The 24,389-nt window shown below is 33.9% G+C and overlaps 1 protein-coding gene across 2 annotated transcripts in view; it reads right to left on the reverse strand.

Annotated features, from left to right (window-relative positions):
• Positions 1-24,389, reverse strand: part of STAG2 (stromal antigen 2) — a 134,655-nt gene that overhangs the window by 17,002 nt on the left and 93,264 nt on the right. For both annotated transcript variants that reach the window (XM_021686638.1, XM_021686632.2), the window contains exons 15-28: positions 23,056-23,173; positions 22,314-22,417; positions 21,170-21,262; positions 20,949-21,038; positions 20,166-20,369; positions 18,454-18,524; positions 17,831-17,918; positions 17,657-17,737; positions 15,314-15,406; positions 12,031-12,205; positions 7,476-7,615; positions 5,973-6,074; positions 2,981-3,129; positions 1,364-1,492 (exon numbers count right to left, since the gene is read on the reverse strand). In XM_021686638.1, the coding sequence (XP_021542313.1) occupies positions 1,364-1,492; positions 2,981-3,129; positions 5,973-6,074; positions 7,476-7,615; positions 12,031-12,205; positions 15,314-15,406; positions 17,657-17,737; positions 17,831-17,918; positions 18,454-18,524; positions 20,166-20,369; positions 20,949-21,038; positions 21,170-21,262; positions 22,314-22,417; positions 23,056-23,173 (1,637 nt within the window). The remainder of the gene's footprint in view (positions 1-1,363; positions 1,493-2,980; positions 3,130-5,972; positions 6,075-7,475; positions 7,616-12,030; positions 12,206-15,313; positions 15,407-17,656; positions 17,738-17,830; positions 17,919-18,453; positions 18,525-20,165; positions 20,370-20,948; positions 21,039-21,169; positions 21,263-22,313; positions 22,418-23,055; positions 23,174-24,389) is intronic.

Here is a 24,389-nt window from a genome sequence, read left to right on the forward strand (position 1 = left end):
AAAGTCATTTATGACATGAGACTACGAGAAATTTGAAGAATGACTGGGTGTTTAATAAAATTAAAGAATTATATTTACTTTAAAAAAAATCTAAACATTTTGATTGCTTATGATATTCCACTGTATAAAAATCTATTGATCTCATTTTCTAATTGATAGATGTTGTTTTGAGCTTTCCTCTTTCCAAACAATGCAATGGTTAAATTCTTTTATGGTTCTCCATGTACGCACATGTAAGAGTTTCTCTAGGGTATCTACCTATGAATAGAATTACTGGATCATGAGATAGGGAGAATCTTAAACTTTACTAGACATTGCCAAATAGCTCCACAAAGTGGTCTTATACCAATTTGCAGTCACCAACATGGATAAAAGTTTCTTGCTCCACATCTTTGGCAATACTTCAGACTATCAAGACTTCTTAATTTTTGCTAATCTGCTAGGCGATAAATGGTTTTTCATTATTTTAATTTGTATTTCTCTGATTAATAGTGTTAATGTAATTCTTAATTGGGATAAATTTATATATAATGCATAAAATGCACAGAACGTTAAGAGTACAGCTGGATCATTTTGCAAATAAATGCAGTCATGTAACCCACACATCTATCAAGATAAAGAACATTCCTACAAAGTACCTTAAGTTCCTTTTCCCATTCATATCCACAACCCTAAAGTATCCACTATTGTGATTTCTATCACCAGGGATTAGTTTTGTCTGCTTTAGAATTTCACGTAAAATGTATACGGTCTTTAAATGCAAAATACTGGTAGACTTTCAGAAGAAGTACATATGAGTTATTCATATTCTTCTGCCCTTTTATACCTCAAAGAGGGCGGTGAATTTTGAGAATTTAATTCCATTAGTTGGGCTCTCTTAGCAATAAGTCACCATTTTAGGAGACTACACTAGAAAAGTATTCTAAACTGGTCTGTTAGGATAGGACTAATAGTTAAAGCAAAAAAAGATAAAAAGGAAACCTACTTTCCAGTGTAGTCACAGCTCAGCACATAGACTAAGATGCTCCTGGATAAATTACCAATATTATTGTCTGTTAAATGTTCCCTCCTTTGTTAGACTAAGTGAAGACTGCAGATGAGGATACATAAAGCATTCAAGTTACACCTCTAAAGCCACAACTACATTGGGAGGGGAACACACAGAATTAAAATGGAGTATTATGCATAAGACATAGTTATAATCCCTAAATTATAAATTTTCTGAAGTATAAAAGGTTTTTGTGCATTAATGTAAACCTAAATTCTAATCTGTGTGTGCAAAAAGGAGAAAAATCAAGTGTAACAATTCACCTTTAAGAATTTCAAAACAAAATTAAATAGAATATTTTTAGCAAATACATACACCGTTCTTTTGTCTTGTCGGAGTAGTTTAGAAGAAAATTCACTCAGAATATCAAGAAATGCCAAATTTAAAGGTGGATGGCTCTCTCCTTGTGGGTTAGGCTCTTTAAAAGCAAATTCTATGCCATCTCTGCAACAATAACAAGAGACAAACATTTAAGGGACTACAAGTTTGATAACTTAGAAAGGAAATTTCTCTCTATAGTTTTGTTCCACTAAGATGTTTCCTCTGCCATGCACTTAATCTGAGGAATAAAGAGAATAAAGGAGGCTATAGTGTGAGAATGAGTAATTATATCTACATTTTATGTCACTGTTACTTTAAAACAAAACAAAACACACACAGGTACACACATACACACAGCTAGCCTTTACTTTGAATGTGGTTTGGTGTACCTACATTCCTTCCTTGGTTCTCTCCTCCATAGAAAATAGCCCAAATTCTCTCATGTAATGATCAACACATTTTCTATATCTTTCAAGACATAAAGGAGACCTAATATAACTACAGAACTTAAAAATAATTATTAAAAACTATTTGTAGTGACCCATTTAAGAGTAAATTTAAAAATTAAACTTCACTCAGGGTCTATTTTAACTACATTTACTTAATAATAAATACCTCTAATCAAGACAACAATCCAACATTATATTCTTATACTATATCAAAAATGTAACTGTGTAAAAAACAATCCAGATGAAACTGGGGAGTAAAGAAGGCAGGCTAGTACATGAAAAAAATAATATATTACCTTCTCAAAATAATCACTAATCACTATATGTGTGGTCCTTAAATATTACCTACTATTATCATCCAATGTATTATTAAGAGGCATAAAAAGGAATATGAGACCTTTAGAGCAAAGTGAAAGGAGAGAGTGAGTTAAAGTTGGAGAAGGTATGGGACTAACTTAAAGAGCAGAAAAATATCTGTAGGGAGACATTTAACATTTTTATAACTAAGTAAGGAGTAAAAGAGACACAAATCAAACAGAGAACTTTCATAAAACAGAGTCCAAGCCTCCTCATTTTCCCAGAGGCTAGGCTCTTCATCCAGAATTAAGAAATAAAGGGTATTACTATCCACGTGTTGGTGATGTTAAAACTCTAAAATACAATCATATTTGAAAATATGATTGAGCACTAAATTACATGCCCAAAATAAAATCAGATCATTGCCAATTTTGATAAGCCAAAGAATATATGCAGACAGAAAGAAGGCTGTGGCTCAAAACAAGGGAAAAGGTCACTACAAAATAGAAAACAGAATCAGAAAAATTCAATCAAATCTCAAAAATTTCTCTACCTAGCAGTGAGATTATAATAAAAGCTGTTAAAAGAGATTTTATAATACCTGATGAATATGTGTTGCTTTTCTTCACATAATTTATAAAGATTTTGTATTGTTTTAATTAAAGCAAAGACTTTCTATAAGAGAAGTTTTAGTCCCAACACATGTGTTAATGGAGATAGCATTATTACTGGTTCTCAAGAAAGGAGATATGTCACAGATTTGAAAAAAAATAATAAAGAGTTTGGTTATTCTAAACAAAAGAGGTAAATACAAAAAATTTCATGATTAAAAAAAGGAGAGCTGAATAAAATATTTGGAGATTACTTGTGTAGCATAGCAATGGCCTCTCTTGTTTTCAATTGATCGAGTCCAAAAGTTAATGCAAAACGTCGAGCAAGCTCTTTTATGCCACTAAATGTTGAGGATGATCTATCAAAATTATAGCCGTTTTCTTGTATCATTTCATTAAAAAGCTGTTTGGAAAGAAAAAGCACGTTAAAGTTTTGTTATAATTATAGATTACTAACATCTTTTAAGATCCCATATTCTCTATTTAAAATATACTAGATGCTCATAAATGAGGCACTGCATTTTATGCTAAAACATGGATTTTTAAAAACATGATACAAATAAAAATATAGTACTTCACATAGGTAGTTACGGACATTAGACCAGAGGTAGTTACGGACATTAGAAACTCTTAAGTTATGGCATAATTCTATTCTGCTGGTGTTAACTGGATATTAAAACAGCATATAAAAATATAAAGAAAAAGGAAACCCACTCAATTATTAGGCAACTATGCTGTTACTTTACATTTACATGATGCATCTTCACATCAAAAACTTCCATCATAAGTAAGCACAACAAAATACAATTTTTCAACTACCGAATGGCCGAAGTTTTTAACAGATAATGGCTACTACTGATAAGAATATTATGCAATGAGCACTCTGACCTGCTAGAAACATAAACTGAGATAACCTTTCTATAGAGGAATCTGTATTGAAAGCTGTAAAATTTTGATGTCCTTTGACTAAGCAATTCTAATTATTGGCCTTTATTCAAAGGAATAATATTTGTGCATGATACATTGGTACAAAAATGTCTTAGTGGTTTGTAATGGCAAGGATTGTAAAAGACCTCAACATTAAGCAAGAAGAGATCTTGGGGCTCCTGGGTGGCTCAGTCGTTAAGCATCTGCCTTCGGCTCAGGTCATGATCCCAGGGTCCTGGGATCAAGCCCTGCATCGGGCTCCCTGCTCAGCGAGAGGCCTGCTTCTCCCTCTCTCTCACCACCCCTGCTTGTGTTCCCTCTCTAGCTGTCTGTCAAAAAAATAAAATCTTAAAAAAAAAAAACAAAACACGAAGAGATCTTGGTTAAATTATGGTCCCTGTATAAAACACAATACTATACAGTTATTAAAAATGCTCAGGAGGGGCGCCTGGGTGGCTCAGTCCTTAAGCGTCTGCCTTTGGCTCAGGTCATGATCCCAGGGCCCTGGGATAGAGCCCCGCATCGGGCTCCCTGCTCAGTGGGAAGCCTGCTTCTCCCACTCCCCTACTTGTGTTCCCTCTCTCACTGGGTCTCTGTCAAATAAAATCTTTAAATAAATAAATAAATAAATATGCTCAGGAAAGTATTTAATGGCATGAAAGCGTTACGGTTTTATTAACATGAAAAATTCAGGCTTGGAAAATAGAATGCCCAATATGGTTTAGTTTTTATAAAACTTAAGATTTCATATAGGCATAAAAAGACTAAGAAGGCTATTAAAAACTAAAAACTTATTTGTTAAGTGAAAAACAAAGATAAGTTATATTTTTTCTAGTTCATATATTTTCTAAAGTCTCTACAGCGAGCAGCTATTATTTTATAGGAAAAGTTACTTAAATGTTACCTTTCAAAACCTTTTAAATTCTATTAACTTTAATAAAGACTATCCAAATATGCAAATGGGACTAAGAAATTTAACACCTAGATTTCTTTTTATTTTATTTTATTGAAGATTTTTATTTATTCATTTGAGACACAGAGATACAGATTGAGAGAGAGAGAGCATGAGCAGGGGGAGAGGCAGAGGGAGAGGGAGAAGCAGGCTCCCCGCCGAGCCAGGAGCCAGACGTGGGGCTCGATCCCAGGACCCTGGGATCATGACCTGAGCCGAAGGCAGAGGCTTAAACATCTGAGCCACCCAGGCGCCCCAACACCTAGATTTCTTAAAAGCAAGAAAACTTATGAAACTGAAACAGGTTAGGTTATATTCTGCATGCATTCGGTCTCCAGAGACAAAAGTATACTAAACATATGATTTTTATCCAATTAAACCTACCTTAACAGTGTCAAAATGAAAATGAGTTTTGCAGTTTGATTATAAGATTGAAAAATGCTCATTAAAATAAATATGGAAATGAGAAAAAAGTAAAATTCACTTGATACCTACCAGAGCAAGTTAACCACAGCTAAAATTTTGGTGATTATTTTTCCAGATAGATATACAGATAAGTACAATTTTATAGGGATGCTGTACTATAATCTTTAAAATTTTTTTTTAAAGATTTTATTTATTTATTTGACAGAGAGAGACACAGCGAGAGAGGGAACATAAGCAGGGGGAGTGGGAGAGGGAGAAGCAGGCTTCCCGTGGAACAGGGAGCCCAATGCGGGGCTCAATCCCAGGACCCTGGGATCATGACCTAAGCCGAAGGCAGACGCTTAATGACTGAGCCACCCAGGTGCCCCTAATCTTTTAAATTTTATTCTCAAACTATGTATTTTGATCTTTACATATTAGTGAATACAGATCTACACTAATTTTAAGTGCTACACAATAACCACTGCAGAGATGCACTACACAATATATTCATCTAATATCCTCTTCATGGACATTTGGATTATTTCTAATTTCTTGCTATTATAAACACTGTTGCCATGTGTAATATGGTATACCCCATTTTGTAAACTTGTCCTATTACCACCTTGGATAAAATTTTAAAAGTAGAATTGCTGCCATAATGGCATACATATTATAAATTTTGACATATATTGCCAAACTGCCTACCAGGAAGGTTGTACCAATACATACTGCTGACAGTACTATTGCCCCCACACATTAGATAGCTTTTTGCCAATCTTGCCAGTCCGAAAGCAAAAAATGATCTCGTTTGCAGTGTCTACTAGTGAGGTTGAAAATCTTTATTTCTACTTTTATGAACTGTCTGTCTATTGCATCTTTGCCCGGTTTTCTACTTGTTATCTTAAAAACTATTAGGTATTAATTATGTTCGCCTAAAGTTGATACTCTTCATATCTTACCTGCTGCAAACTGAGAATAAGGGTCTTTGCACACTGAATTTTGTCTATCTGCCTTGTTTTACTCATTGTTTCTTTGATGATATCTCCATAGTCATTATAATACTAGAAAAGAAATTTGTACAAATTAGAGCTTCATCTCTTAAAAGTCCTGGACAATAAGACTAGTTTCATGTGAGTAGTATGTCACAAAATTTGTATTTGGCTGAAATTATGCATTCAAAGAGAGAAAAGAATGTTAATGAAACTTTAAGATAATTTCTAAGCATATTAATCCCTAACACCAGTAAATTCCAAAATAGACAGTTGAGATCCAATCACCTTAAGCTCCAGACCGGTTTTAAGGAGGTGTGGAGTAAAACAATAATCAGGCTATGCACACTTTCAGAAATAACACAAAGGATATAAACAAAGTTCTTGCGCTCTTTGTGAATTATTAAGACAATGAATATAATTATAGTTACTTTTAAAGCTTATTCATTGTTACTGGCATGTAGATCACCTGCAGTTTCCAACTTTATTAATTTGGCTTATAGAAACTAACAGCCTATTAACATTTAAAAGAAAACTCATTGTGTGTCGACATTTATATTATCACATTCATTGAATATGAAATCTTTTTCTAATTTAAGACCTTGTTTCAAAATGAATACATAACAACTCTGAGATAACAGGATAACCATGCCCTTATGACTAATAAAACTAACTTTATAATACTTAAGTCTAAAAAGTTTAAAACTTGTAAAACAATTTCACAACCTTAGTTTTTAAAAAAAAAATCTAAAAATATTTCAAAGAGAATTAATTAGGTTTTGACAACTTTATTACATATTTTATTTGGTGACAGCAAAGGCTTAAAAAAGTTTATAATTAGTTTTTCTTTAATCCTTTCTCAAAATCTATCTTACCATATTTAGTTATATTTCATTAGTATAATTAATAATATCCTTTCTACTACCACTTAAATATTAGAGAATCTCACAGGTACTTAATGAAAATTGTGAATAACCCACTGTGAATCAAATCAGATTTTCAAAGCCTAAAGGAACCTTAGTTATCACAGTGGAACAAATGAAAGAAAGGCAGGACACAAAAGGTATTGAATTATTCAAGGTCAAGAGCTGCGTAGTAACCAAGCCAAAAGTATAGCAGCCAGGTCTCCTGACTCCTAGAACAATACCTGTTTTATGCTACATCAAGCAGAGGAGGAACACCATCCTGTTGTCTTAAACTAACCACAAAGGTAAATTCTAATAGTGATAGCTAACCCAAGACGTTTCCAATATTCTAAATGAAGTGAACTCAGTAAACCCAGAATGTCCATTAATGGAAGACTAGATGTATGAAGTAGTATTACGAAAAATGTTAAATTTTAAAAGAAATTTATTTTATGCTAGAAAAGTAATTTACTATTTAAAAAATTCAACGGCAATCAGAAATAAAAGCCAGTGTTACATTCATTTTCTTTTAAGCATTATAAAAATAAGTTGCTATCCACAACTTTACCTTCATATACTGCTTGAAGATATCTGCAGCAGTATTCATTTCCACCACAGTATATACAATTAGCTTACAAAATGCTGCAAGTAAATTTCTCCTCTTGTGCAGAGCTTCAATTTTACTGGCTTCATCCTCCTGCTGACCATCTGGGGGAAAAAAGTTACAAACATTAAGCCATCTGTATTTTACTTCAGCCATATGTATTTTTTAATTCTCACTATAAAATACCTTTATTTTGGAGAATGTGAAAAATACAGTAAACACATTTAAATAAAATACAAATTATAATCACACTTAATATCTCAGTGAATGACCAGTCCACTAATCCCAATAGACAAAATTTTTGCAAATTAAAATAGTAATCATAAGGCTGCTTATTGAACATGTAACAGGAACAAGTTGAGTGAGTCAGAGGAACTGATGTTTTAGTGAAATCAGGCTGAGCCTGCCTAACGCTTTCATCCACTTCCCTATTATGATCGCTTGCCAATGAGATCTGCATATTCAATGTCCCTTGGTTAAGGGGGGGGGGGGGGGGGGGGGGGGGGGGGGAAGCCAACCTCAGAAATTCTCCTATCCCTTCCAAGGATGACCCCATCCCACCTGGCCCCCAACTCCTACTGACACATACTTATTTTATATATATTACATATACTCAGTAAGTCTGACCTAGGAACTATTCTGTCTTTTTAAGATAACTTCACATATTTCTGCTCTGATCCATTATGTGAGATGTTGACATTCAGAGTTATCAAGGAAACAGACTTATTTCCAACTTCGTAGTCAAGAAAGCTGGACTATAGTCTCCAAGTACTGCCAAAAGATTATTTCTAATTATTTGATATTGCAAATAAAATCGTGATGAAGCGTTTTACACAAAAAACTATGTAAAGAATTTTCCTCTGAACAAACTTTACAAACAAAATTACTTATTAAAAGCTACCTTAGTTTGATTTACATTTCTTTGGTTAGCAGTGAAGTTCAAGTTTTTCATACATTTATTAGCCATTTATATTTCCTCCTTTTGTGAACTGTAGGTGCACTTCCTGTCAGGTCTTCAATATAAGGTTCCCAATATCAAAAAAATAATTTGTAAAATGAGAATGTTCTTTAAAACAAATGTTTATTTTACCCTATCTCTGATAATCTTCAATTTATTTTACCCTATCTCTGATAATCTTCAATAACTGCTAGTAAGTTAAAACCAAATTTTGAGAACAGGAATTTAAGAGACCATCAAAAAAAGTTTTACTATCACAAGTGCATATTCCAGAATCCCAAAGCCATTTGCTTAGAAACCTAAAATATATTGTTTACTCTTTCAGAAGATTACACTGAATATATAAACTTTTTCTAAATGTCTCCGTGATTATAATGGATTTCTATACAATACTGTTTCCAATCACTGTTCAGTACTACTCTTAGGAAGTACATGTGTGTAGATGTTCTCCCCCTACAGACTAAATTACCCAGATATTAATTAACCAGTTTTTGAGCTCTGATTTTGGTTTTTTTTCGCCTTTTTAAGGTGTGTGTGTGTGTGGGGGGGTAATCTCTACAACCCAACATGGGGCTTGAACGCACGACCCTGAAATCGAGAGTTGCATGCTCTTCTGACTGAGCCAGTCAAGGCACCCTGGGTTTTTTTTTTTTTCCTCACTTCTCATCAAAAACTAGCCACCTTTTCTCTTGTGGGGATTAAAGAATGTTAGAGAAGTATCTAACATACTGGACCTTTCATAGATGTCAATTGCATTATTCTGTGTTGTCAATGCCTCTAGAAGCATTCTCTTTTACTCTCTCCTTCTCACCTCATGTACATGGGCTAACAAATCAAATAAATAACCATGGGTCTACAACACCAGGGGTTAGATGAGAATGAAAACCAATAGAAACTCATGCTGCTGGTGGGAGAATAAAATAATACAACCATTTTGGAGAATATTTTTGCTACATGTGGTCAAATTTAGGATCCACAAAGACTATATAATCTGGCAATTCCACTCTTAGGTGTGTACTAGAAAAGCATTTGCACATGTGCTCAAGCAGGTAAGTATAAGAACATTTGTTGTACACTATTTATAACAGGGAAAAAATTGAAAATAACCTAAATGTTCACCAATATAAAAATGGATAAAGTAGGGGTGCTGGGTGGGTCATCGGTTATGCATCCAACTCTTGTTCGGCTCAGGTCATGGTCTTACGGTCATGGGATCGAGCCCCACTGAGCCCTGCATTGGGCTCACACTCAGCGCAAAATCTTCAGATTTTTTCACCTTCCCCCTCTGCCCCTCTCTGCTCCTGCTCTCTCTCTAAAATGAGTAAATAAAATCTTTTTAAAAAAGGATAACGTGGGGTGCCTGGGTGCTCAGTTGGTTAAGCGTCTGCCTTCAGCTTAGGTCATGATCCCAGGCTCCTGGGATCAAGCCCCGCATCAGACTCCCTGCTTGTGCTCTCTCGCTCTCTGTCAAATAAATAAATAAAATCTGTTTTTTAAATAAAAGGATAAAGTAGGGTTAATTCATATTACATAACATCCAGCAGTCAAGATGAATAAACTATAACCATATGTCAACACGGACAAATTTCAAAAATGTTAATGCAAAAAAGCAAGAGGCAAAATAAAATGTTCAACATAATACCATTTATATGGAACCTAGCAACAGAAAATAAACTATATATTGTTAACAGATACATAAACTCGTGTTCAATAAAACTAAAATGCAAAGGCATGATAACACCAAATTCAGGATAGCAGTTATCTCCAGGGAAAAATAATAGGATTGGACAGGGATACAAATAAGGGCTCTTTTGTATCTATACTTTATTCCCCACCTCCCCCCCAAAATTGGTAACAAACAACAAAATTTGACAAATGCTGGTGGTAGATATGGACAAATATATTTTACATTTTTCAAAAAAACTGGAATACATTTCATTTTTAAATGGGGGGGGGGGGGAGGCCCAAGAAGGTAAGACTGAGCGTAATTTCAAGAAGCTCCTAGAAAATTCAGAAGTACTGGCAAGCTTATTCTGATTCTAGTTCTATGGTGTAAATGAAGCAGAGAGGCAGTCCTCCAACTATAACAAAAGGATTATAAACCAAAACTGATTTTGTATCAATTTTTGGAATGCAACTATGCTTTCCCAAAGACGTTTTAAAAACTCCTACTCGTCTTTTAGGATCCAATTCAGATGTTAGCTTATTTCAATGATGTTTTGACTCCCAGACCAGTTAAAACTTCCTCAACATGACCACAACAATGTGAACATGCTTCTACTACTTATCAAACTGCATTATAATTACTTGTTTTTAGATCTGTCTTTTCCACTTGAATTGAATTTTTAAAGGAAAAGCCCTTGTCTCATTTTTTGATATCCATAGCATCTAGTGTACTGCCTGACCAATAAATGTCAAATAAAAGTGTAACTAAACTATCAACTCAAAGTAAAAGATAAAAAATTTTAAGTATGAGGCGCCTGGGTGGCTCAGTTGGTTAAGCGACTGCCTTCGCCTCAGGTCATGATCCTGGAGTCCCGGGATTGAGTCCCGCATTGGGCTCCCTGCCCGGCAGGGAGTCTGCTTCGTCCTCTGACCCTATCCCCTCTCATGTGTTCTCTCTCTCTCATTGTCTCTCTCTCAAATAAATAAAATCTTTAAAAAAAAAAATTTTTTTTAAGTATGTAAATTTTAGTACATGGACTTTTGACAACTGTTTTTGCTACTCTAGGTTTCTCAATTCTCTTCTAAGTTTTAAATACTTAATAACAAAGTTCTTTATTGAAAATAAGCTATAAGCCATGTCTAAAATTATATGTATTTAGAATCTGATTTGCAATGATATGTCAGTATATATATTGAGATGCACATATATCAATGTTATATTGTCCTTTAAGTATAACTTCATATTAAAACCAAACCCAGAAAGAAGCCACCCAACACTTTTTTCCATGACCTCTTATTCAAGTAAGACATCTGTGTATGTAATTAGGGTAGAAAGAGTAACACCACCAGGCAAGGCTGGTGGGATTATTTTCCTGTGAACATTCTGTACTGCCCCAGACACTTGTAGAACAATTTCAAACATCTTCTAACATTGAGAAATTACAGTTTAATACCCCCCAAAATATGAAAACCTATGTTATAAAAGTATACAACAAAAATGTCACTTAAAGAAACACTTTATTCTGCTCAAACTACCTGAAAACTGGTATTACCAATGACTAAGGGGAAGAGGGAGTAAATTTTACTGAGTACCTATTTCATGCCCAGGCACTGCACAAGTCACTTTGCTTAATTAATTCATATAATTCCGTAAGGTAGCTATAAATAGGCTTGGGGCTAGTGAGAAGCAAAGATCTGATTCCAAAGCCTACGCCCTGAGATATCACCTTGTTTTTACAATATTACAAAAAATTAATACAAATGTGCTGGAACATGCACCTGTGTTTTATGTTTTCAGAATCAAATAACAAATAGTATTGCAACACTTTACATCACTCTTACTTAAATTTATGGTGGATGCAAAGACACTTAACAAAAAGATACCAATAAAATTACCTGCGCTGTTGTTATCATCATCCTGTTCAATGAAGACATGATCCAGAATAAAGCTGAGTAACTCAGACTGCAATGAAGAATCAGGGGTGTAAACTAATGGCTCTAACATGTCACGCCCTCCTGACATAATTTGATGGCTGAAGATCATCAGAATATCACACAAAATAGTGAAGGCCTATTAAAAAAAAAAAAAGTACAGCGTGCTATAATCCAAGGTTTCTCACCAACTGCCACAAGTAACATATATTTAACACAGAAACAGAATCCAACTTTTAAGAAAAATCAGTGTTTTTTAAATTTTTTTTTAAGATTTTATTAAAGATTTATTAAGATTTTATTAATTTAGCTTTAAATTTTTAAAGCTGAGGAATATAATTTCTGTAAAATGATTACTAGTATTTACAATCATGCTTTACTAACTGCAAGGTAATTTCACAAATATTATTTTCAGCAACTTTAAGTGACTTGTACAATATGTTAACACTACCAAAACATGCAGTCAGGACTCAACCTCAGGTTTTCTGACTCCAAACCCCACTCTACACTTTATGACAATGCCTCATGGTATACATCCCTAAATATGAAATAACATATAAACTTGGTACCATTCCATTCCTTTATGGAAGACAAAAACTTATACCAAGGAGATCAATTATCTCCTAGAAGAGAGATCACAAAGTCCTTGGTACTTTTTAAACACTCTCATTCTCAATATGTGTAGCGATTAAGTAGAAAAAACCACAACGAACTATGTGCCTGCTTACTCACTCATCAGACAAACATGATACTATCATAATAAACATAAAGCCAAGGTTCTATCTCAAGGAGATTTATAAAAACTCTGCCATTAGTTTTAAATGGAGTCAAACACTGGTAAAAGTATTCAAAAGATGGGCGCCTGGGTGGTTCAGTTGGTTAAGCGACTGCTTTCGGCTCAGGTCATGATCCTGGAGTCCCTGGATCGAGTCCCGCATCGGGCTCCCTACTCGGCAGGGAGCCTGCTTCTCCCTCTGACCCTCCCCCCTCTCATGTGCTCTCTCTCTCTCATTCTCTCTGTCTCAAATAAATAAATAAAATCTTAAAAAAAAAAAAAAAGTATTCAGAAGAAAACTGGAAAATTCTAATTATGTTGGGAAAGGGTAACAAAAATAGACTTTGGGGGTCACAAAGTCAATAGCGAATTACATTTAAAGGAAGACTACTGCTAGACAGATAGCAGAGAGCACAAAGCAGATCTCAATAATGTTTTTACCTTCTTGGAACTAACCACATTTACTTTTTTCTCTTTTCCTTTATGCTTTTACCTCTTCTTTCAGTCTTTCCTCATTTTACTACTATAGTAGTCATTTATACCCATCAGGATATCTGAGTTTATAAAAACTTTTGCAACATACACAATAAGAAAACAGAGTGATAAGCATGGTGATATTTACTAATAAGGTGAACTGGCAGGTCAAGTGAATTGACCAGAACATATTTCTGGAAGCTCTTTGGAAGACTGACATACAAGATATTTCATGACCAAATAATTAACTGCCATGGCCTGAACAACAGATCATATAGGAGGTTACATATGATAACCCATAAGGAATTGTGTTAATACTTTAAGAAACAGGGAATACTGGGGCGCCTGGATGGCTCAGTTGTTAAGCGTCTGCCTTCGGCTCGGGTCATAATCCCAGAATCCTGGGATCGAGCACTGCATCGGGCTCCCTGCTCTGCAGGAAGCTTGCTTCTCCCCCGCCCACTCCCCCTGCTTGTGTTCCCTCTCTTGCTGTGTCTCTCTCTGTCAAATAAATTTAAAAAAAGAAAGAAAAGAAAAGAAAAAAAGAAAGAAATAGGGAATACTAAGCTGAGTATCTTGGTGGCATATGAAAACAAAGAGGAGTATTTCATGTTATTAATTCTGGATCAATGTATACTTCATTAAAATCGTGTCCTAGGAATTTAACTCTAAATTCAATTTACTACCTACAGAAACTTTGGTTTCTTTCATGTGAATTGTACAGATGAAAATTAAATTTCCAAATCCTTTATTGCTACAATTCAAAACTACATACTTAAAACTGGAGAATTCAGCAATGTAATAATTATAGGAATATACTTCATACTTTTGCAAGAAAAAACGTGAAAGTCAGTTACTGGATCTTGGCCATTTAATAACTTCTAATTTATTTATGCCCAAGCATACACGTATGGGAGGAACAAATGGGAGTTGGAAGAAGAAAAATGAAATTAACAGTTGGATACTGAATGTGAATTTTTAACTATAAAACTCTAAATGTATTTCACTGAAATCAGTTTTGATACTTTAAAATAAAGACAAGTGACAATCACAAAGGTTGAAGGACTTTACTAATCGCTTTGTAGTTGGATGACCATATCTGAACTACTTTCATAGTAGCTTTAAGAAGTAAATATACCCTAATTTAAAATAAATAGTAACACCAAAAATAAAAAACAAAATAAACCATACCCAACATAACACAAACTGCTGAAAATAGCATTTGTGATGACTGCTGGGGCTCTACCCACCCCAATATGCAATAGTTAAAGAGAATGAAATGGTCAAAAAACCTTGAAATCACCATAACCACTTTGACTGTATCACTATTAATATTTCTTATTATAAAAATGTCTTCTCCATAGAAGCATTTAAAAAGCGTATGTACAAAAAAGCTTAATCCTCTATTAGGGAATTAAAACTAAACAGGTTCTCAGTCCCAGGATCAGAATTCATTTTACAGATGGGAAAACTACCTATGGCAGCACAGTTAACAATGTATTTTCAAAATGAGGGCATATGAAGTGGGAAGGTAACACTTTGAAGTCAGGGAAATGAGTAAAATTTTTATTTCAGACAAAGTCCACATAAGAAAAAACAACGTACACAATCAGGATGGGAAGGAATGTCAGTATCTATCTGATAATATTCTCAGAGATGACAAAACCATACGGACCCATTTCCCTCCCTGAGGCATACTTGCACTTATTAATTTCAAGAATAACTTATGTAATATCATACATCTAATTTGTATATATGGGTCTGTTTACCAAGTGAGTCATAAATAACAACATAAAATAACCACAATGAGGGTAATCTATAATACAGTTTATAAACTCCATATGAAATTATTAACCTATTTTTTGAGTATCATATACATGGACAGATACAAGACATTTCTGCTTTGCTCAACCTCAGTATTACTTACATTTTCTGTATTAATTGAGATATTTATTAAGGGCTGCTTACAAAAGATGGCTACCTACAGTAATTACTAACCTGTTCCTTAACAGTAGTATTCACGTTGGTCAGGTAATGCTGACATATCTGACAGAATACCCGCATCTGTTTCTTTAAACGCAGCAAGTCCTCCTTGAAAAATTTAACATGAACAACTGTATAAAAACCTCATTTAGTATTTAAGATACTTCAAATTACATAAAATATTATCACATATTTGACTATATTTACTCTACTTGATTAGACCATTTTTCTTAAAAATAGCTAACAAACTGCAGCCTTAAAAATATCAGGTATGTTAGTGCCTAATATCTGAAGTGGTCTGGGTCCTTTAAAGTGAGAAAACCTGAGGCACCTGGGGGGCTCAGTCATTAAGCGTCTGCCTTCGGCTCAGGTCATGATCCCGGGATCCTGGGATCGAGCCCCGCATCGGGCTCCCTGCTCTACAGGAAGCCTGCTTCTCCCTCTCCCTCTGCCCCTGCTTGTGTTCCCTCTCTCGCTGTGTTTCTCTCTCTGTCAAATAAATAAATAAAATCTTTAAAAAAATAAAAATAAATAAATAAATAAAATGAGAAAACCTATATGACTGTATATGGCTATCTTTAATGAATCTACTACCTCAGAATGTTTAAAGAGTAAAGATTAATGCTCCATTCTCGTTTTGTAATTTGAAGGATAGCCAACTGATGAACAGAATAAATTGATTAATAAAAGAGACAGCATCTTTCATTTCTTACTTGAAGGATACCAGTTGTACTTTTTAAAAGAGAGATGGACAAGAATCAGTTTTATAGTATTATTCCAATTTTAAAAAATTTTAATGTCTTGTAAACTTATATTAAAAAGATAAATCTTTTCCTAAGAACAGGTTTAACTTGATTGATTTGGTAAAGAAAACTTAACCAAGCTTCAGGATAATTTTGTATTTAGTATCATTTTTACCCTCTCCTCTCTACTCAAAATATAATCTCTTTTCCCGTTTTAATTTTTAATTCAATGCTTTTGACTTAGATGAGCAATCATATTTGCTAATATGGTTATTGTTCCTACTATAAGCTTGATATTAAGTTAAATAAATTTCTTAGTTGTTTGACAAAAAATACACTAACAACAATATTAAATTGCTTTTTCAAGAGGAAAATACCCATTTCTTGTACTTTAAAAGCTCAGAGAAATTCTAAGCATTGAAAATTATTCTGAGGGCGCCTGGGTGGCTCAGTTGGTTAAGCGACTGCCTTCCGCTCAGGTTATGATCCTGGAGTCCCGGGATCGAGTCCCGCATCGGGCTCCCTGCTCGGCAGAGAGTCTGCTTCTCCCTCTCCTGCTCCCCGCTCTTGTGCTCTTTCTCTCTCTCAAATAAATAAATAAAATCTTTTAAAAAAAAGAAAAAGAAAATTATTCTAATTCTGGGGCTGCCTTCGGCTCAGGTCATGATCCTGGGATCCTGGGATCGAGCCCCACGTCCGGCTCCCTGCTCAGTGGAGAGCCTGCTTCTCCCTCTCCCTCTGCCTGCCACTCTGCCTACTTGTGCTCTCTCTCTGTCAAATAAAATCTTAAAAATAAATAAATAAATAAATAAATAAAATTATTCTGATTTTATGCAAAAGAAACTTATTATCAAGACAACTGTTTTTGGGGAAAAGAGCTATGAACAACAAATTCTCTATTTCCTAGATATTACATAGTATTTATAAAAATGTACCCAAATAATATTTAAGGCTACATCTACTGCAAGTACAATGTTTAAGTTTCCAGTTTACAAATGAAAAAGGCAAGGGACGCCTAGGGTGGCTCGGTCAGTTACAAACACAAAAGGCTATACTGTTTAGTTCAATTACTCAACACATCAAAGATTACCATTATGGACAAAATTCTGAAAGTTCTATTACCCAGTAGCTGGCACATTATACTCAACCAGAAAGTGATTTACAATGAATTTGGAACACCAGTAGAAAGATCCTATGTATGAACAACGTGATCCCAAAACAATACTGAGGCATAAGAAGATCTAGGGGCACCTGGCTTGTTATCATCAATTTATATAATCCAATAGCTGTATGCTTGTTTCAAAAGCTCTTGGTCATAACTTACAAAATCTATATTTCTATATGCTCTCAATACTTTTGAGAATATGGAAATACATAAATTATGCCACCTTAAAATGTGAAAATTTTTTAATTTAAAATCATACCTTTAAACATATTAATGTTCCTTCACTGAATATACATCAAACTATGAACGTAACTTTCTAATGGTACACATGCCTAAGTAGTAATTTAGAAATAAGCAAGACTTTACTGAAATAATTGATCGCATTAAAAGTTTGCTGAAAACAATTAATGATATTTAATGTAATAAGAACTCCACTGAACTACCACAAACCTTTGTAGAGCTGCTTTCAGTTATCTTTGCAAGCTGCCAAAGGATTACATAGTGAGTACACTGCAGTGCATGAATAACAATCTGTAAAAAGAAGCAAGAGAATACAGTTAAACCTAAAACGTCCCAAGTATTCATTCTTGAAGTTAAATATGTAACTTGAAAATAAATAAAAACCTGCTCAGGCATGTCTCCATTTTCAATTCCGGTTTTCAACAGTTTGTAATTACAAGCAAACAAATCCCACTTTGAAAGATCATGGGCACTGTAAAAAGGAATCAAGTTATATTTAAAAGTTAAGCTTAATCACTTTTATTCTGGACTTGAATGTTAACAAAATGCTGTCAAAGTAAATACAGTAAACTTTTAACAGGCACCCACAACAACAAAAAAAATGTATTTTTAAAAAAGTATGGTGGGTGATAATCTGTCAATTATTCCCCAATTCAAAACATGACTCTATCAACTATTTTTTATATACAAGCACAAGAAATCTAGCAGAACTGGGACGCCTGGGTGGCTCAGTCGTTAAGTGTCTGCCTTCGGCTCAGGTCATGATCCCAGGGTCCTGGGATTGAGCCCCGCATCAGGCTCCCTGCTCAGTGGGAAGCCTGCTTCTCCCTCTGCCTGCCGCTCCTCCTGCTTGTACTCTCTCTCTTTCTCTGACAAATAAATATTTTAAAAATTTATTAAAAAAAAAAGAAATCTAGCAGAACTGATAACATTATAACCCTAAAATATGCAAGTTGGTTTTGATTTTGCTAGTTTTAAGAAATCAGAAACATTAAAATTCAACTTACTTATGAAAAGCAGTGATTCTCTTCAATGTTGACAATACCTGATACGCATCATCTTCATCAGGTTCTTCGCCCTATGAATATTAATTATATATAATATTAAATCTTAATAACCACCAAAGTGAAAAATCTTAGACTATCACATTAGTGATACCACCTTAAAAAGGAAGAATAACCTAACACGACAAATTAACTTTGTCATTCAATACCTACATCTGTCCAAATTTAAAGCAATATGGCTGGAGTAATGAGCCAACAGAGTTGTTATCACAGGTACATTATACCCAAGAGAGAAACAATGAATGACATTTTCCCCTCTCCCTTAAAGTAACCTTGACATAAAACTATGAAGACATTTAGTCTTTCACAGTAAAAAATGCATTAGGACAACAAAGAAAAATATAGTAAAGGACAAGCAAGAGATCATAAAGACAATACCTAAAAGATAAAACCTAAATGAATGAAACATAGTGCTCAAGAAAGACATACCAGACTAGTAACAATTTGGGAAAAACCTTCTGAATAAAGACTAGATATGCGCTAGTCCTTTCTGGATATCAATTTTCCAATTGAGAGTAACTTTAAGTTTTTGAAAATTTTATGAGTCTTACCGCATGAAACTTATAAATTTTTTAAACACTATTAAAAATACTGTACTGAACCCCAAGTCTCTCAAAAAACACTTGTTTCTAAACTTAGTTTTTCCACACAAATAATTAAACTTAATTAACCCATTGCTTGATTTTAAATTAACTCGTCCTAATCACAATCGTATCTAGCCAAGAGTAGAGCCATTACATTTTTTAACTAAGAATGTGATCACTGTACATTAACTTATTTGCACAAACCGCCAGTTAGGTAAAACTTATAAGCATGGATTGTTACACAAAAAAAGAAAGCTTAAGAAGTAACGGCTAAACAAGAAAACTGAAAATTACACAGTCCATACGATCTTTGCAACATTAATGACAAAAGTGATGTGGAAAGGGCTAAATGCATTAATTTGAGAATTATGACTTTTTATTTTATGCAAGTCAATTAAACTGTGAAGTACATATTTTCTTTTTTTTATTATTAATGTTCAGTTAGCCACTGTACAGTACATTAGTTTTTGATGTAATATTCAATGATTCATTAGTTGCATATAACACCCAGTGCTCATCTCAACATGCACCCTCCTTAATCAAAACAGATAAAAGTAAAAAAAAAAACCATTAGTGTATTTGAGTGCCACACTTTTAAGTTTCTTTGGAAATAGAACACAGGAAACCCAAAAATCAACAGTCGCTATAACAGCAATTTATCAAGGCTTTATAGTATCAAAGATCATTAATTACCTTTCCTTACTAACACTGCCAAAACAGTACGAAATAGACTACTTTTGAGGCTACATGGCCATAGTCTAGCTCTTCTTTTCTGTTCCATTTACACCCTGTTGCCTAACAGCCTCTAGTTTAGCTAAACCCTGGTAACTTCTGAGATCATTTCTTTAAAGTTAAAGGGGCCAGGGGGAATTAGTTTTGCTTTCATCTTCTCCAAGTCACAGATTCTTACCACTTTCCCATTTTGGTGGAGGAGTAATAGTAGCATGATAATCAAAGAACAGAATGTCTGAATATTTTTCAACATACTGCTAGGGACTATCACCAGGAATGGTGACTAAATCAGTTACTCAAGGGGAGGGACCCAACTGACAAAATACTTTTAATATATACCTCTTGCAGAAAATCTTCAAGAAGCCGGTTAAATTTATCTGCCAACTCATCTATCAGTTGACTTCTTGAAATATCTACCCTGTTGAAGATTGTGAACTCTTCATTACAGAGTGCATGGTAAGTCTTAGAACATGCTTCCAAAACATCTGTATCTGTGTGCTTCTCTACAATATTCCGGATCTGTCGTAATAAGGCATCCAAATGCTGCAAAATCAAAGTTTTTTTCATTAAAACTAAGGTACATATTAGAAAAAACTAAGGTATATATGATAGGCACAGAAAGACTACACTAAAAAGCTTCAAAAATAATAACTCTACAACAAGTAGGGCATACATTTTGATGTGTTTTCCTAGTTGTGGTAAATAAATACATTGACCCACCCATATACTTATTTCCTCAGCTTTAATGGGAATAATATTACCTATCTCATAGGGCTTTGGTGAGAATGTTAATACAAAGAATTTATAAAAGTATTCAATGAATATTAACTGCTTTCATTTTATAATTGTTATTATCCAGCTACCTACCCCCCCAATCTGCTTAAATCTCTCAGATACAGTCAAATAATGGCTAGGAATGAGAAAATGGCTATGGTCATGAATCAAAGGGAAGACTCATTAATGCCATTCTCTAAATCCTACTTATAAAAAATAAAGAAGATATATAAGATGTAGGTTTCCTTTAACATTAGAAGGTTCAAGAATATAAACAAACAATATGATGGGATGAACAAAACTAGTAGTTTTTCTTGAAGGTGTTTTTATATAGAGGAAACATTGTACCTTTTCTAATCGTCCAGTGGTATATATTTCCAAATCAAAATATTGAGGCAACTGCAACAAGTTAGTCACCTTTTCTGCATCTATAGAGTACTTTGAAATAAAAAAAAATCATGTCAAAACATCACAATAATGTTAAGTAAACATTATAATACAAATCAGTTTGACATTTCCAAAGAAAACCTGTAATTTCTTACAAGTACTCGTCTATTACACAAACTTACCTTAGCTAATAACTGAGGAAGGGCCACAGCAAAAAGTTCAGTGATTTTTGTCCTGTCATCCAACTGGGTCTTCTTCTCCTTCGCTGTCAGCACCTAAAGTAGCACAACAATGCTTTTAAGTACTTATTAAACCTAGTAACACTGTTAGATGCTCAAGTTTAAGTTAAGACATACAAAATAAGTAATGAAACTACATTTTAAATGACAGATACCAAAATTTCTACTATAAAACATGAAACCCAAAAGTAACAAAGAATAACTATAACGAGCACAATATTTTTTAAAAAGCCACCTAAAATAACAGCAAAAAAAAAAACCTGGAATAGTTCTAGAGGCAAAACCAATACCCAATTAAATTAACCAAAACTACCATTAGACAAATAAAGCAGCAGTTAGGAAGGAAATGTAGTTTAGGAGCTTATATAACAATGGGACTGAGTAGCATTTCAGCCTATTCTAAGCTGTGGGCCATGATGCATGGGTTATGAATTCAACATGAATTCACTCATGACAGCATGAATTCTATCATCAATTAGAAAAAGGAAAAAAAAGAAAACAAAATAAAATAGAATGCGTCACATACCATAAGTATTGTTCCAAGAACTTTTGTTTGTTATACACAAATACATATATATAGATGTATACTATGTAACAAACCATGTATTTTTGTGCCTCTTAATCAAAAAATTTTCAAAGGCTGTGGAGTTGTTCGTCTACAATACAAATATATGTGAACTTTGCAGTGATGCATTAAAATATAATCCAGAGAAATAGGAATTTCTCCATTTTGATGAATAATTATGTTTTAATTCCTGATTTTTATTAAAAGGAAAAGAAAGCAAATCTATAAATAAACCAAAATGCAAAAATGCACCATTCTAAAACGGTGAGCTAGAATCAGTCTTGAGAGCAGTCAATCATTTTATCTCCTGTAGTAACTAACAAAGTATCTCATGGAAAGAACTCAAATTTCCCATTGCTAATACTTTAAAATTTACTTCTAACACATATGTATTAGCAAAGATCATCTGAAAAATAAAGTGTAAGATTCAAAAATTTGGCTCTATAGTTACATGCAAGAATTTTTAAAATCATAATCAAAAGAAGAAACACACCTTAGAATAGTGAAACTATACCAACATACCCTTTTTCCTGTCCCTCTTCCCACAGGGGGATGACATTCAGCTGCTTGTCTAATGGTACAAAGCATTATTTCAATCAGAGCACTCTCTTGTCTATCTGTTAGTGCTGAAAAAAAAATCAGAAAGAATTAACCTATTTCTTTTCCCTATATGTTACTTTTAAGTATTACATAACAATCCTGCCTGTGACAGAATCTGACCTAATATACTAAAGAAAATCCCATTACTGTATCACAGATAGGATGAGAACTTGTTTACTGAACAGTACAAATCTGTGTACCACTGGTCCACAATTTAACCAAAGAAAATATGAACACGGATACCAGAAAAATTTTTTTAAAATTCAATATTGACAGCAACTACATCTTTCTTCGTAATATTCGTGTATATGAAAACAAAATTATTCACAAAAATTTTCAAGTACTTTTTTTTTTTTAAGATTTACTTATTTGAGAGCAAGAAAACACTCCAGCGGGGGAGGGGTAGAGAGAGAGGGAGGAGGAGAGAATCTCAAGCAGACTCCGTACCCAGCATGAGGCCCAATCTCAGGACCCTGAGAAAGAATCACATGCCCAACCGACTAAGCCACCCAGGCACCCCTCAATTACTTTTTAATATTAAAGATGTTAATAAGCAAGCACTCTCAATTACTTTTTAATATTAAAGATAAACAAATGGCGTAAGTAAAATCTAGTTTTAAAACTGACTAGACAACAAAATACCATTAACTAAACAGCCATTTACCTTCTTCTCCACTAAGAGGCTCCTCCAGCAACAAGCTATTCATACATTCCCAGTCTTTCAGTAGCTCTGTAGCACAGTCCCACATGCTATCCACAAGGTAAGCTGCATGCTCATGTAACTAAAATTAAAAAAGAGCAATGTGGTCTTAGACAAATAGCATACTAGCCTTAACTCAAAAGAATGGAAACTTTGTTGGCACCATGTACAAACCCAAACAGCAATCTGTTTTTTGAGGTCAAATGGAAAACAGGACAAAGAAACTGCCTTAGCTGGCTGAGTATAAGTAAACCCAGTTGGGTAGTATCATTAAACATGTCTCACAATAATCATTACAACAGTTAACCAGAAAATTAATTCTGAAAAGATTATATGCATGTATATTTAGTGCCTATTTGGACTCAATATTACATGAGTTAACCACACTCAGTTACAAAATATACTATGAATTTAATTTAACAGGAGGGATAATGGTTACTTAAAACATAAAAAAAAGTTTATCAATTCAATATATAAGCATATTATTTATCTTCATTTTGTGAAGCCTAAAAGGCCCTACAGCTTCCCAACTTGTTTTAGGGGACTATCATTACAATAATACCAAAACCTGTCGAAGACATTACAAATAAAAAAATATGGAGGCCAACATCTAACATGAACATAGAGGGAATATCCTCAAAAAACCAGCAAAGCGAAACCAGCAATATATAGAAAGGATAATAGATCATGACTAAGTAGGTTTTATCCTAGGAATTCAAGGTTGGTTCAACATTCAAAAAACCAGTCAACATAATTCAAATATTAATATAATGAAGGATAAAATAATCATCTCAATAAAATAATCACCTCAGAAAAAGCATTGGGCAGAATTCAACATCCGTTCATGATAAAACTCAACAAAAGGGATAGAAGGAAACATTCTCAATATAAACAACTACATGTGACCTATCACTAATAACAATATAGAAATACTGGATGCCTTTCCTCTAAGATCAGGAACAATCCAAAGATGTCCACTCACCACTTCTATTCAACATTCTACTGGATGTCCTAATCAGTTCAATAAGGCCAGGGGAAAATGGCATAAATGTAAGAAAGGAAGAAGTAAACTGAACGTTATTTGTAAATGACTTGACTGCATTATTATAAAGAATCCCAAGGAATCTATTAAAACCTTACTAAAATAAGTGAATTTAGCAAAGTTACAGATGAGTGGTCAATATGCAAAAACCAACTGTATTTCTATATACAGAAAAAATTTAAAAATGTATTTAAAAGACCCTAAAACTGATTGAATAATACATAATATGAACACCAAAAATGTACGTTGGATCCTC

Source organism: Neomonachus schauinslandi, chromosome X (genome assembly GCF_002201575.2).
Source record: "Neomonachus schauinslandi chromosome X, ASM220157v2, whole genome shotgun sequence".
NCBI classification, from domain to species: Eukaryota; Metazoa; Chordata; class Mammalia; order Carnivora; family Phocidae; genus Neomonachus; species Neomonachus schauinslandi.